This window comes from Leptonychotes weddellii, chromosome 3, assembly GCF_054177405.1.
Source record: "Leptonychotes weddellii isolate Sample4059 chromosome 3, ASM5417740v2, whole genome shotgun sequence".
Classification (NCBI taxonomy): Eukaryota; Metazoa; Chordata; class Mammalia; order Carnivora; family Phocidae; genus Leptonychotes; species Leptonychotes weddellii.
The window spans coordinates 12097131-12110443 of record NC_138371.1 but is presented as its reverse complement, the minus strand read 5'-3'; the positions used below and the strand labels follow the sequence as shown (position 1 = coordinate 12110443).

The 13313-nt window shown below is 38.5% G+C and overlaps 1 protein-coding gene across 1 annotated transcript in view; it reads right to left on the bottom strand.

The window, feature by feature from the left end:
* The window catches only part of DOCK10 (dedicator of cytokinesis 10), a 246400-nt gene that overhangs the window by 77274 nt on the left and 155813 nt on the right, over positions 1-13313 (bottom strand). The window contains exons 8-14 of the mRNA XM_081815303.1: positions 12929-13112; positions 11553-11638; positions 11204-11287; positions 10927-11082; positions 2889-3110; positions 2585-2707; positions 1102-1184 (exon numbers count right to left, since the gene is read on the bottom strand). Coding sequence (XP_081671429.1) covers positions 1102-1184; positions 2585-2707; positions 2889-3110; positions 10927-11082; positions 11204-11287; positions 11553-11638; positions 12929-13112 — 938 coding nt within the window. The remainder of the gene's footprint in view (positions 1-1101; positions 1185-2584; positions 2708-2888; positions 3111-10926; positions 11083-11203; positions 11288-11552; positions 11639-12928; positions 13113-13313) is intronic.

Below are 13313 nucleotides of genomic sequence, written 5' to 3'. Positions count from 1 at the left end.
CCAGTGTTCCTTACATCATGTGCCCGCCTTACCGTTCATCACCCAGTTATCCCAACCCCCAGCAATCCCTTCCAGCAATCCTCAGTCTGTTTCCTATAGTCGGGAGTCTCTTATGGTTTGTTTCCATCTCTGATTTCGTCTTATTTTATTTTTCCCTCCCTTCCCCTACGATCCTCTGTTGGTACTATGCTAAGTGAAATAAGTCAATCAGAGAAAGACAATTATCATATGATTTCACTCATATGTGGAATCCTCTTTTAAGAAATTCCACAGACATGAGGAGGCAAAGAGATTGAGAAGGACAATAGGAATTGATCTTTAACCAGATCCAAAAAGCAATTCTTGTTCTTTATGTAGAGGTTATATGTCCAGGAGGATGATTCTACCCTCAGTGTCCACATAACTCAGCATTCCTAACAGAGAGTGAACTGGTACTGATATTTTGGCTATGCTAATCCGTAGCAAAATTAAAGAGAGTTTAGATGATCAAACTGATGGTTTCATCTGGACATCCATATATAGGCCTGTGCCCTGCACATAGATGAAAATATGCAGCTGCATAAGAAATCACAGTGCTTCCATCTGAATTTTATGCACGCCAAACTCTCAGGACTGATATAAGGTCAAGGGTTTATTGAACCAAATATGCATAATAAACAAGTTATGACTTCGATTCTACCAAGAAACCATAGCATATCTGGTCATGCACACACATGCACTCAAGTCATAGCTTCAATCTAGTATAAGCTGTCTTACTAAATAGTCTGTAAGACACATGTTTCTGGGGAGCACTGAGTGTTTAAGAAGATGACCACAGTAATATTCTTCTAGGCGTTGATATATTAAAAATACTGGGGGGGCGCCTGCATGGCTCAGTTGGTTAAGACTCTGCCTCTTGATTTTGGCTCAGGTCATGATCTCGGGGTCATAAGATCGAGCCCCATGTCAGGCTCTGCACTCAGCGAGGAGTCTACTTCTCTCTCTCTCCCTCGGTCCCTCCCCCCTGCTTGTATACCAGGTAGCAAAGAGATGTTCAAACTGAAGCTTCCAATGCAAATTATAAATTCATTACTGTTCTGTTGATTGTAGCTGTCAACCTACCTTACCGCCCAAGCAAAGGGCATGCGGTATCTTCCCAACTTGCTGAAGAACTGCCTGTTGGATTTTAGTATCTTTTGTGCATACTGAGGGAAAAATACATAAAAATAATGTTTAGAACACCTCTTTATAAACTGTCCAAGTAAAATGCTAATACATACTTTTCCAGATTATCTTACATTGAAACCCCGGAATTCTGCCTCACTGGCCTGCAGAGTCTGTCTGGTAAAGAGCCACATGCTATTCTCTGTGTTGGATCTACTGTATTGTGTTCTGGAATTTTCACTCTGCAAATTTCAAATATAGAAAATACCTTTGTCTTCTAATGCCAACTCCCCCCCCCTTTTTTTCAGACTTGAAAGACCTTAAAACATTGAATGGAAAGTGTTTTCAAATTTGCGCTCACAGTCTGTCTTATATTTTTACTCATGATGGCAGGGGTTGGCAAACTTGTTCTGCAGAGGGTCACACAGTAAATATACTGGGCTTTGTGGACCACATGGTCTATGTCGCAGCTTCTCAACTCTGCCTCTCTGTCTCTCTAGCAGGAAGGTGGCCATAGACAATCCATAAATGAATGAGTGTGACTGTGTAAATAAAACTTTATTCACAGAAACAAGTGCCAGGTGGATCTGGCTCACATGTTGTAGTTTGCCAAACCCTGAATCTCATAAATATGCTTAACACTGCACTACATGGTTACACAAGTTTAAATTCAATGGTTAGTCATTCTTTCCCCAATGTATTTCTTTTGTGTGAAAAATACAGACTTTTAATATTTACTTTCTATTAAACAGTAACATTTGATTATTAAAGAAAATATGGTTATAGAAAAAAAAGGAAGAGGGGCGCCTGGGTGGTTCAGTCAGTTAAGCCTCCAACTCCTGATTTTGGCTCAGGTCATGATCTCAGGATAGTGAGATCAAGGCCCTCGTCAGGCTCCACACTCAGCAGGAGTCTGCTGAAGATTCTCTCTCTCCCTCTCCTCCCACCTCATGCGCCCTCTCTCTCTCTAAAAAAATAAAATAAGATAGGTTTAAAAAAAAAGAAAAAAGGAAGAAAAAATTTCCCATAGTCCCACCATTCAAAGAAATTTCAGTATTTCTTCTTTCTTCACTTAGGTGTTAAAATAATTTTATATAGAATTATCTATCTTACTTTTTCACTTAGTTCATCATCAGTAAACTATGTATCCGCTTGTTTTTAAGTCAGATTAATCCTAACTTTTCATTATTGCTAATACTTTGATCCTTGGAGTTAAAGCTTTGTCCATATTTCAATTTATTTCTACTAATAGATTATCAGAAGTCAGTCAGAAACATAAACTAAGAATATATGCTTTCAAATTTTCCTGAGGGATAGTCATTTCACTAAGAAGTGACTATTTCTAGACCTACATTGTACCAAGCTTGATAATTCATCAAGGCAGGGTGATTTTATATCTTGAAAGCAATTGAAATTATTTATGAAAAAGATTATGCATTACCTTGTTGGAGTCTGGATTCTTAATATAAGGTTCAGCACCACTTGCAATGTTCCCCATCAGTACTTTTTCGATTTTGGCCACAAAAACAATTTCAGAATGCGGATTGCTTACAGAAAATATAGCCTATGTACAAAGAAAACAGCTAATAAGTAAGTAAGGAAGCATACTGAAGACATTTACAAAATTCCATTTTTTTTAAGGGACTGCTTTAAGGGAATTTTTATTTCAGAAACTGATGTAATCTTTTGGTGAGAACAACGAAACGAGCATTTTTGGTGCCATCACAAGTAAACAAAAGTGCAACCTGCTTTGGAAATTTTAGCCATTCCTCTGGAAATCCTTTGACGTGAGGTTCTTCTGATTGTCTTGGAGTGACAGTGTAAATGTTTCCATTTTCCAACCCCACGGAAGACCCTGAGAGCATTTGCCTGACAGCAGTGTGATTGAGATCCACGTGGAAATCGGCAGAAATCTTCCTGCTGTCTCTGAGGTCATAAAGTGCCACACTCACAAAAAAAGGCTCAATCTGCAAGAAAAAGAAAGAACCAATTGTTCTGATATAAAATCATTACATCTGCAGTTTACCCTTAGTATACTTTTTAAGAAAACAGTAGATAAACAACTACTATTTATATATAATATTTTTAATATCAATAATATATATCAAATGGTAAGTGATCAACAGTTTTGGAGAAATATTCGGAGATTACCCCATGTCTTGATACTCACCAAACCCAACCTACCCTCTGTAACTCCCACTGGAATCAACCACCACTATGATGGCTACTAAGGGTGGTTTTCTAGTTCCATCATTCTTTCTACATTTATTCATTGATATTCTACTGTAATGATGAGCTTTCCCTTCTTTTTATTTATTTATTTATTTATTTATTTATTTATACAAGTATAGACTCATGGATTACTACTATTTCATTCAACATATTTCAGTCTCTTATTATCATTATTTATAGTGATGCTCACATTGTTCCAGTTTGGCTAGAGGTAGCTCTTTTGTCTTTTTGGTAGATCCCCATAATTTGGGGGGACACTTCTTTACTTAACAAGATGTTCTAGGCTCATCTTATACTTTCAATGCTCCAGTCGTTTCTCCATATAGCCCTGCTTCCTTTCTGTGAGGGTGACATTTAGAAACCAAGAGCTCGGTGCTCATTATGCTCATTGTTACTGGGACACACCTACACATCTACACACACACACACACACACACACACACACATACACACGCACGTGTCCATACACGTAGCATTCACATCTACAATGATTTCTTTATCTCTATCTGTACATGAATATGTATGTATGTATTTATTTATTTTTTTGAAAAAAGATTTTATTTATTTATTTGACAGAGAGAGACACAGTGAGAGAGGGAACACAAACAGGGGGAGTAGGAGAGGGAAGAACAGGCTTCCTGCTGAGCAGGGATCCCGATGTGGGACTCTATCCCAGGACCCTGGGATCATGACCTGAGCCGTCAGCAGATGCTTAATGACTGAGCCACCCAGGTGCCCCTGTACATGAATATTTATTAAAAACTCCTAAGTTCATGTTGAAATTTGTATTTCCAATTCAAATCCAGAGGCTTCTTTCAAGCCTTTCCCCTATTCATATTTCATGTAACTCTTTCCTTCAATAGTGAAAATCTTGGCTCTTGTTATCATTGACCTATTATTTGTTCAATCAATTTACTTTCCGGTTCAAAGCAACCAGTCTCCCAACCATAGCTACCTTTTCTAATCGCCTCCTCTGTATCACCCTGCCCAGTGCCCCAGATCCTGGCAAGGCCAAGTGCAAGGTTTCTGTGCCTCCACATGGCTTTCTGCCCCCCATCATCTAGAGTTTTTACATGCTCCAAGGCTCTGCATGACTACTCCTCCCCCTCTCGCCACCATGCTAAGAAGGAAAGGGAAAATGTGAAATAAAGAGAAAAATGGGAAGAGAATGGAAGATGGGAAAGAAAAGGAAAGTTCCTTGGCTGAGTTTTTCTTTTTTAAAGATTTTATTTATTTATTTGAGAGAATGAGAGAGAGAGAGAGAGAGAGAGATCACAAAAGCAGTGGGGGCAGGAACAGACGGAGAGGGAGAAGCTGACTCCCTGCTGAGCAGGTAGCCTGCTGAGCAGGTAACCCATCTCGGGGTTTGGAGCTCGATCCCAGGACCCAGGATCGTGACCTGAGCTGAAGGCAGATGCTTAACCAACTGAGCCACCCAGGCATCCCTGGGTTGACTTTTTTTTTTTTTTAAGATTTTATTTATTTATTTGACAGAGAGAGACACAGTGAGAGAAGGAACACAAGCAGGGGGAGTGGGAGAGGGAGAAGCAGACTTCCTGCTGAGCAGGGAGCCCGATGTGGGGCTCGATCCCAGGACCCTGGGATCACGACCTGAGCAGAAGGCAGACGCTTAACTACTGAGCCACCCGGGCATCCCTGGGTTGACTTTTAAAGAAGCAAAAATTAGATAAAGATGTGGTTAGAAGGGGCATCTATGGTCGGTTGAGTGACATGTACAAAGCCATAAAGTCATGAAAGAACATAAAGAACACAAAAGGATGCATTTATGGGACATGCATTTGAGGAACATTAAGGAGGTACAACCAAAGGATGCAGAGGTCCACTGCGTGTCCTGGGTGCTTGGGGAGAAGTGTTCACAGGGGTACACATGCATAAAAGAAAAGTCCTAGGTTTGGGTATGTAACAAATTAAGGGGATGTCAATGACACTCACTGATATACACGATAAAGATACAGAGGTGAATTCTGGATGGTACATGCAGAGTCATCTATAGGACATTCCAATCACAGTTGGATATGAGTTTTGAGCTCAGTGAGAGAAGCTGGGCTGGGGAGGCTCCTGTCTAAGCCATGAGATAAAGAGAAAAGAATCAGAATGGCATCCTGGGAAATATCAGCATATAAAGGATTGAGATGGAGAAGGGAAAGCAGTTTATAAAGGAGACTGGAGAGTGGAGAGAGATTTAGAGAAAGCAAACGACAATTTTCATGCAGCCAGAGTATCATAGAAACCGAAGAAAGAGTCAAGAAAGAAGGAATTTTCAACTAGAAAACCATCAAATGCAACAGAAATTAAATAAAACAAGGACTGAGATAAATAAATATATGCACATGTAATTCCATACATATTATACATATGTACATATATACACATATAATTACAACCACGAAAATAGATGTAATTACATATAATTAACTACAGGCTTCTAAAAATGGAATATGCTTACAAAGAACATTTTTACTTTTGTTTATGCTACTTAATTTTGAATGGATGCCTACCAGCATATGTTCTGTGGACAAGCAGGTTATATACAAAAATCACATTATGTTCATCATTGTACAGACTCACTCATGCTGGGGATTGTACTGAATGTTTAGTAGGTATCTCGTGTGCTTTGAAACATAGTAATATGGCTAGCTTATAACAAGGTTATTAGTGTAATTCCTTAATAATAACAGTACTTGTCAGCTCCCTTACTGTTAGAAACAGAACTACACATATAAAATGAAATTCAATAAATTATTAAAAAAATAAGACAATTAAAAAGTAAAAGTTTTATATTTTACCAATTTAATTTAGTTTAGAAAAACTTTTGGTTTGTAGTAGTGGTTGTCTGCCAAGAGTTGAAAATGCAAAAATTACATGAAAATAACTCAGGTAGGAGCTCAAAACACATTGAAGGTCGAAGGAAAAAAAAATCCTATTATTTTTCGTGAATTGGGGCATTTTGATTTTCATTCTGTTTGGTGAATGGAAATAAATTACCATACTTTGATAATCCATCAGAAATTAAAGCTCATATGGTGATTCATTTATTTCTTCCAATCCACCTTTTCAACTTAAATGTCAAATCTTACTTTTTGAATCACTGGCTTTTCGATAAGGATTTGTTTAATCAGGCACTTGAAAGGTTAACAAATTAAGTCATAGACTTCTTATGTTTAGAATTCTGTATTTTCTTAAAAGAATCAAGAACATAAAATTTTAAAGTAGCTCTGCTGTGAAGCAGGTTTATTTGTTCAGATTTTTGGAATCAATTGCTATTTTCAAAGAAATATTTTATACTAGAAAACCATCAACTTGAATTTGGTTTTCAATGGACTGACTAAAAGATTACATGTTGTCAAATATTGTTTCCTCATCATGGAAAAGTTCTTTGAGGGAGTCGTTTTAGAAGCTCATTCATTAAATGTAGGAGCTGGTTCTTCAGCAACCTGGAGAAAAATTTCGATTAACTTAAAAATATGCTCACAGAATTAAAAATGATGAGTTTAAAAACAACTACATTAACAAAAGAGTGTCACTGAATAATATACAGAAATTTTTAAAGACAATGCCATTACATAAAAAATTATTGTGGAGTTTAGGTGAGGCTATTTTATTAGTTTTTTGTATTACTGTTTATAAGCACAGTGAAATTATTTTTACCAAGTAATTTTCTATTTTTTTAAACATTTGTATCAACTTTAAAATAAATTAAAAACAACACGGGCATTTAAAGCACCTCAAATCAACTTGTCCCTCTGGATTTACAGACGTAAAAGGGCATACTGATGCTGGGTTCTGAACTTGGGCATGTTCTCGTGCTTGGCGAGACTGGCCCAAATACAAGTATTAAACTTCTGAATATGAGTTTTAATACAAAGAAAGGAATCCATGTAGAAGGAGTCATTTACCCGGCACTGGAAAGAAAAGCCCATTATCTTCGAGTTTCAGTTACTAAATTGGACTTTTTAATCACACTTAAAGTTGTGCCTAGTAAAAAAAAAATTATTTTTATTTAATAAGATGGTTAAATGCAGGTAGGATTTGGGTTACATTTTCCTGATATTTCCAAGTAGTTTCAAGAAGCAAGTTTCCAGTTTTTCTGTTTTGTTTTCTTTTGTTTTTTCAACTTTAATCCTGAATGAAAGTATGTTCTGATCGCTCCTCCTAACCCTTTCGCTCCATGGAAATTTCTCCTGCTGTAGTTCCCCGCATTCTCCACATGGCCATAGCTGCTGGGCTCCTCTCTGGCTTGCTGTCTCTCTCAGCATTTCAGCCTATTCCACACAGGTGACACTTTCTCTCATGGCATTAGGACCCACTCTTTTCTTGTTTATCTCTGTTTCAATGGCCATTCCTTCTTAGACCTCTTTGGTTACTCCTCTAGTGATCTGTTAAATATTTGTTTTCTGGAGCTTTTTCTATGCATACAGAAATTCCCAAATATGTCCCTCCAGGTCACCGTCTGGCCCAGACTTCTAAGTTTGTCTCATTCATGGCCACTCCCTCGAATTTTAGACTTGTATTTGAATCTGCCCAATGGACATCTCTGTTTGGATATCTAGTAGGCCTATCCAAATTAACATGCCCATAGTGGAATTCTTGGCCAATATCCCACAAATCTGCTCTTCATCTAGTCTTGTCCTCTTAGTAAATGGCACCATCATGCATAGAAGTGTTCAAAGCAAAAGCCAGAGACTCATCTTTGAAATATTCCTTCCCCTTATCCTGTATATCCAATGGATCAGAGAAACCTGTCCATTCAATTTACCCAACATCAGTCAAATCCATCCATTTCTCTCCTTCTTCCTTGCCAGTCCTAGTCTAAACCATGCAATGAACTTTGGTGGTAGCCTCTTATCTACTCTCCCTGGTCAACTCTTGTTTCCTCCAATCCATTTTTTTTTTTTTTTCTGATGGGATCTTTAAAAAACAGAAATCGAACCACACCATTTGAAAGTGTTTTAGATCACTCTAGCCTCCACTCAGGATAAATCCAAACTCTTCACTGCAGCCTGTACTTAACATTATTGTACTTTCTAGTTCCTTCCATATCGTTTTGGTCTGCCTTTCCCCTCGGTACCTGTTTTCTCTTCCTAGAACTTGCCAAGACTTAGTTGTTTTTGAGGTATTCCCACTTCCTCTTTCTTCTGCCTTGAGCATTTTCCCTTGACCTGAACTTTTATCCTTCTCACCCTTTAGGTCTCTTTTCAACTGTCACCTCCTGAGAGAGGCCTCCTATGAGCACCCCACCCAGAAGAACCTATCTCTCAGTTCCTCTGTATCACATCTGTCATACTGATTCATTTTAAAGAACTGTGAACCAGGCATGATTATTGTGTTAATTTACTTGTCCTTTTTTTTTTTTTTTTTAATGTACTGTTTGTTCTTTCCAAAGAGAATCAATCTTTAAGAGGGCAGGGGGCTTGTTATCTTGTCCCCGCTGTTCCCCCAATACCTAGGACAAGTCTGGCTCCCAGGAGGCGCACTGATTAAGTATTGGCTGAGAAATGAATAAACGTGACCTCCAATGCAATCACATTTACTCACACACCTAGTGCACAATTACAGTTATAAAATAGGAGAAAGTTTAATTCTGGGGAAGATTCTTACGGGTGACACCTTTTGATCTTAGCTTACTTGTCAACAAGATTCTCACAGGCAACACTGAAAATACCAATACGTTGGCTACATAGTATTCACAAATTTCTTTTTTTTTTTTTTAAAGATTTTATTTATTTATTTGACAGAGAGAGACACAGCGAGAGAGGGAACACAAGCAGGGGGAGTGGGAGAGGGAGAAGCAGGCTTCCCGCTGAGCAGGGAGCCTGATGCGGGGCTTGATCCCAGGACCCCGGGATCATGACCTGAGCCGAAGGCAGATGCTTAACGACTGAGCCACCCAGGCGCCCCAGTATTCACAAATTTCAAAGCCATTTCCCACATATTGAAATAACAGTTAATATGTAATCACTGCTTCCTGAGCACCAAGCATTATCTAAGTTCTTTCCATATGTTACTTCATTTAATCCTCCCAACAATCATTTGAAATGGTTATTGCTATTATTACCCTGTTTACAGAAGAGGAGGGTGAGGGCAAGACCTTGCCCATCATGGGAGAACTCGTCGGGGAGGAAGGTCAGGTATTCTGACCCAAGAGAGGCACAGGTCCCTTGGTTCTCTCTCCTCACTAAATCTGAGGTCCATAGCATGTACCATCATCCTGATATCATAGGGGAAAGGAGGCTCAGAGGACCGGTGTGGTGCCTACAGACCCAAGGGCAGCAGGTATGAAAATCTTCTGGAAGAGTCCATCCTTCTTGCCAGCCACTCATTGTCACAACTAACAAGCCTCCCGTGTCATAGAGATGTGTGTGGGATTGTGTGTGCTCAGTTTGTAGAGAAAACTTATTACTGTTCTGTCTTCTAAAAGCAAATGTGGCTTATATCATGGATCTAGAAATAAGTTTTCTTCCTTAAGGTGAAAGATGACAATTAAGAGATGATTTATGAAAAATTAGAGTGGAGTGCATTACAAAATAATGAACGGGATCGTGGCAATAAATAACACTGATTTTTACTGATGGTAAGATTATGTGTGATTTTTATTTTCTTCTTCTTTTGAAAGACTCATTTATTTGAGAGAGAGAGAGGAAGAGAGAGAGAAAGTGTGCATGCCCGAGTTGGGGGAGGGGAAGAGGGAGAAAGAGAGAATCCCAAGCAGACCTTGTGCTGAGTGTGGAGCCTGATGTGGGGCTCAATCTCATGACCCTGAGATCACGACCCGAGCTGAAACCAAGGTTCGGACATTTAACTGCCTGAGCCACCCAGGTGCCCCTATTTTCTTCTTTATAGTTCAACTTTTAATAATTTTTATGTTCATAAAATGCCCCCTTCCCACAGATACAGCCATGACTGGTATAGAACTGTCCCTTGGACTCTTAAGAACTCTCAAGACAGCTCACTTAGTAGGAAAAGGAATCTTGTGTTGATTTAATGAGCACTCTGGTGGTTCCCAAATATCAGTGAAGCACCTTTTTTCCCTCCCATTTCCATGTACCACCTCTACTATTACTTAATATTTATCTAATATTACTTTACTTGATTCACTATGTAGCCTGGTCTTAGCTATGAAATCAGAGTTGACTTGCTTGTTTAAACTATTCTCTAATATACATTCAAATAAACATATAAATGCTAAAATAAGAAGCTTGATTTAAAAGCCATCTCAATACCACCAAAAAGATATAAACAATATCTTAGGAAACTGTCAACCACTGTGTGATTTAATGGAAAGGACCCCAGAATACAGTCCGTTTGGTGATGCTTCTTCAAGGTAAGAGGAACGTTTTATGGCAATATATTCACAATTCCACTTCAGAACTTGTGCACTTTTGTAACGTGGAAAATGCTGTCATTCGTACTCCCTCAGAGACTACAGGGTGTGAACTCAGTGCCTGAAATTATCAGCAATAGAAAAGATTTTGGCCAGAGGGGGGTGTGAAGTTGGCTGATGCGTATAGGATGTAACAGAGGGAAACTTACGTTCGTTATCGGATCATTCTCATTCTCCGTAACACATCCCTGAAGATTTAAGTTGAGAGCTTTACACATGATCATGATTCTCTTGGCAGCTTTTTCTTCAAATGGTTTGATCACAGAGTCGGGTTCTAAAAGGTCCTTTTTCTGAAGTTTCAAGGTCTAAGAAAAAATGTTGAAAGTCTTTCTCAACAAACACCCATTATAGAAAAAGGAATTCTAAATCATAAACCACAATTGTGTGGATCAAGTTCATGTCTGCTTAGAAAGAATTCCGACTTACATCTATATCTGGATCCAGCGAGAACAGATTTAGCCTCTCCATATTTCGAGTTGTTTTGACAGTCTCTTCAGTTTCTGTGAGGTACTACAGAGAAAGCTGTGTTAGCTCTTGGTAGCTAAGCATCCAGGTACTCACAGCCTGACCCCATCCACATGGCCCAGAGGTTGCTCCTTACTATTATCACTGTTTTAATATCTTCCATTAACACTCAGCAAATCTTATCAAAACATGTTTTTATTTTTAAGTGTTGTTTATCTTAGTCTCAATCTTAAAATACAGTGTTTCTATGAAAGCAATAACTAATAAGTAATTCAAATTTATTTGCAGAGCAAAATGTCAGCGTTATTACTTTTGCGAAGTCTGGGTGCAGGCTGTTCTCTGAAGACTCTGTGTCCTCTGGTGTGCATTCACAAGTTATAGAATTATCCAGCGAATCTTGAAAAGATACACCAAGAGAGGTTACTAAGTAATACTTATGGATCACACATTTCTCTAGGCTGTGACATATCAAAACTGGACTCGGGGTGGATATTGGTGAGCAGATGCTTCGTTGTACCCTGGCTCTAGGACTCCATCTTGTTACAAGATCTGGGCCTGGAAATCAGACCTCCTGATTGTCATTTTGGGATTCTTTCCATGACACTGTCCTGAGCCCATAAGAACTCTTGACCCTTCTAATACTACCTTTATACTTGGGGTTGTCACGACTTACTTCACTAATGCATACTAAAGTTTTCTTATGTGTATATATTTTTGATAATTCTCTCAGACCATCAATTTCAAACCTGCATTCTAGCTTCAGTTAGTTAAACTCTTTAAAATTCTATAAATATTAATGTTCTCGTTGATCATTATTAAGGAAATCATGAATGTAAAACATTCAACTCTACCATGGTATATAGTAGCTGTGTTAAAAGTCAACCGCAGTTTTCTTCCTCATGACCACATGCATCTTTCACTTGATAGCATGTGATTATTTAGACTACTAGAATTTAGAGACTCTGGTTTCTAACGTCCCATGGTGCTGGGCAAAAGGTCTTAAAATAGTTTTCCTTTGGGAGGAATGACCAACTCTGAAGGTGTATTTGTCTTTCACATGTCACATGTCTATGACATGGTTATAGACCCGTTTTTCTACCTTTCACGTCACCTGTCCTTTCCTTTCTCTTGCTCTCTTTTCTTTGCCTAGAATGAATTAAAATCTTAAGAGGTAATAAGGATGGGAAAAAGAAATATTTTTTATCTTATAAAGATCTTGAATATTCTGCAAAGTTTATGGAACTTTCACATATAAGCTGATCTTAGTATGGCCAGAAGCCATACATGACAGATATCTTCCTTTCTTTTTTTTTTTTTTTTGCAAGGTATCTTTCAACTAAAAGGAAGTAATGCATGTTTATCTTTATATAATATTATCTTAATTAATTAAATTAAATTAAAGGCTATGAAAAGCAACTACCCCATCTAAGGCAACCTCCCATCACACTTGGGTGTATTTTTAATACTGCTGACAAATGACTTCCATCCTCAAATCACTGCCAGTAAACTCAAAATCATACCTATGTGTGGTGACCTTCACTATTCAGTGAAAGTCAAGATTTAAGCAAATAGCTCAGGGATGGGTGAGCCAGACCTGACAACTACCACAGTTACTAGCAATTTAAATCAACCCAATGCACAGGTCACACTTTGCAAAGGAAGGGAAGTTGGTGCATGTGCTCTCACCTAGCCCCAGATCTGCGAGCTCTGTGCTCCTCCTCCCCTGAGAGGGCCCCTCGGGACTGATTTGCAGGATGCGGTTGAGGGTGTGGATCCATTCATCCATATCTGACTCTGTTTCAGCCGCCAGCACAAAATAAGTTAGGTCATTCATTTTCAATTCAAAGGCATATTTTCTTAGTCTGTTATTCTGTGGTATAAAAAGAAAGAAAAAGGAAAGAAAGAAAGAAAGAAAGAAAGAAAGAAAGAAAGAAAGAAAGAAAGAAAGAAAAAAAAAAAAAACACCAGACAATAAGTCTTAGAGAGCGAGAGACATTTTTTATGGGGTCGCCCTTCCAAAGTGTTTCCATACAGGAGGGTAACATAAAGATCAAGAGAAAAATTTGGATGG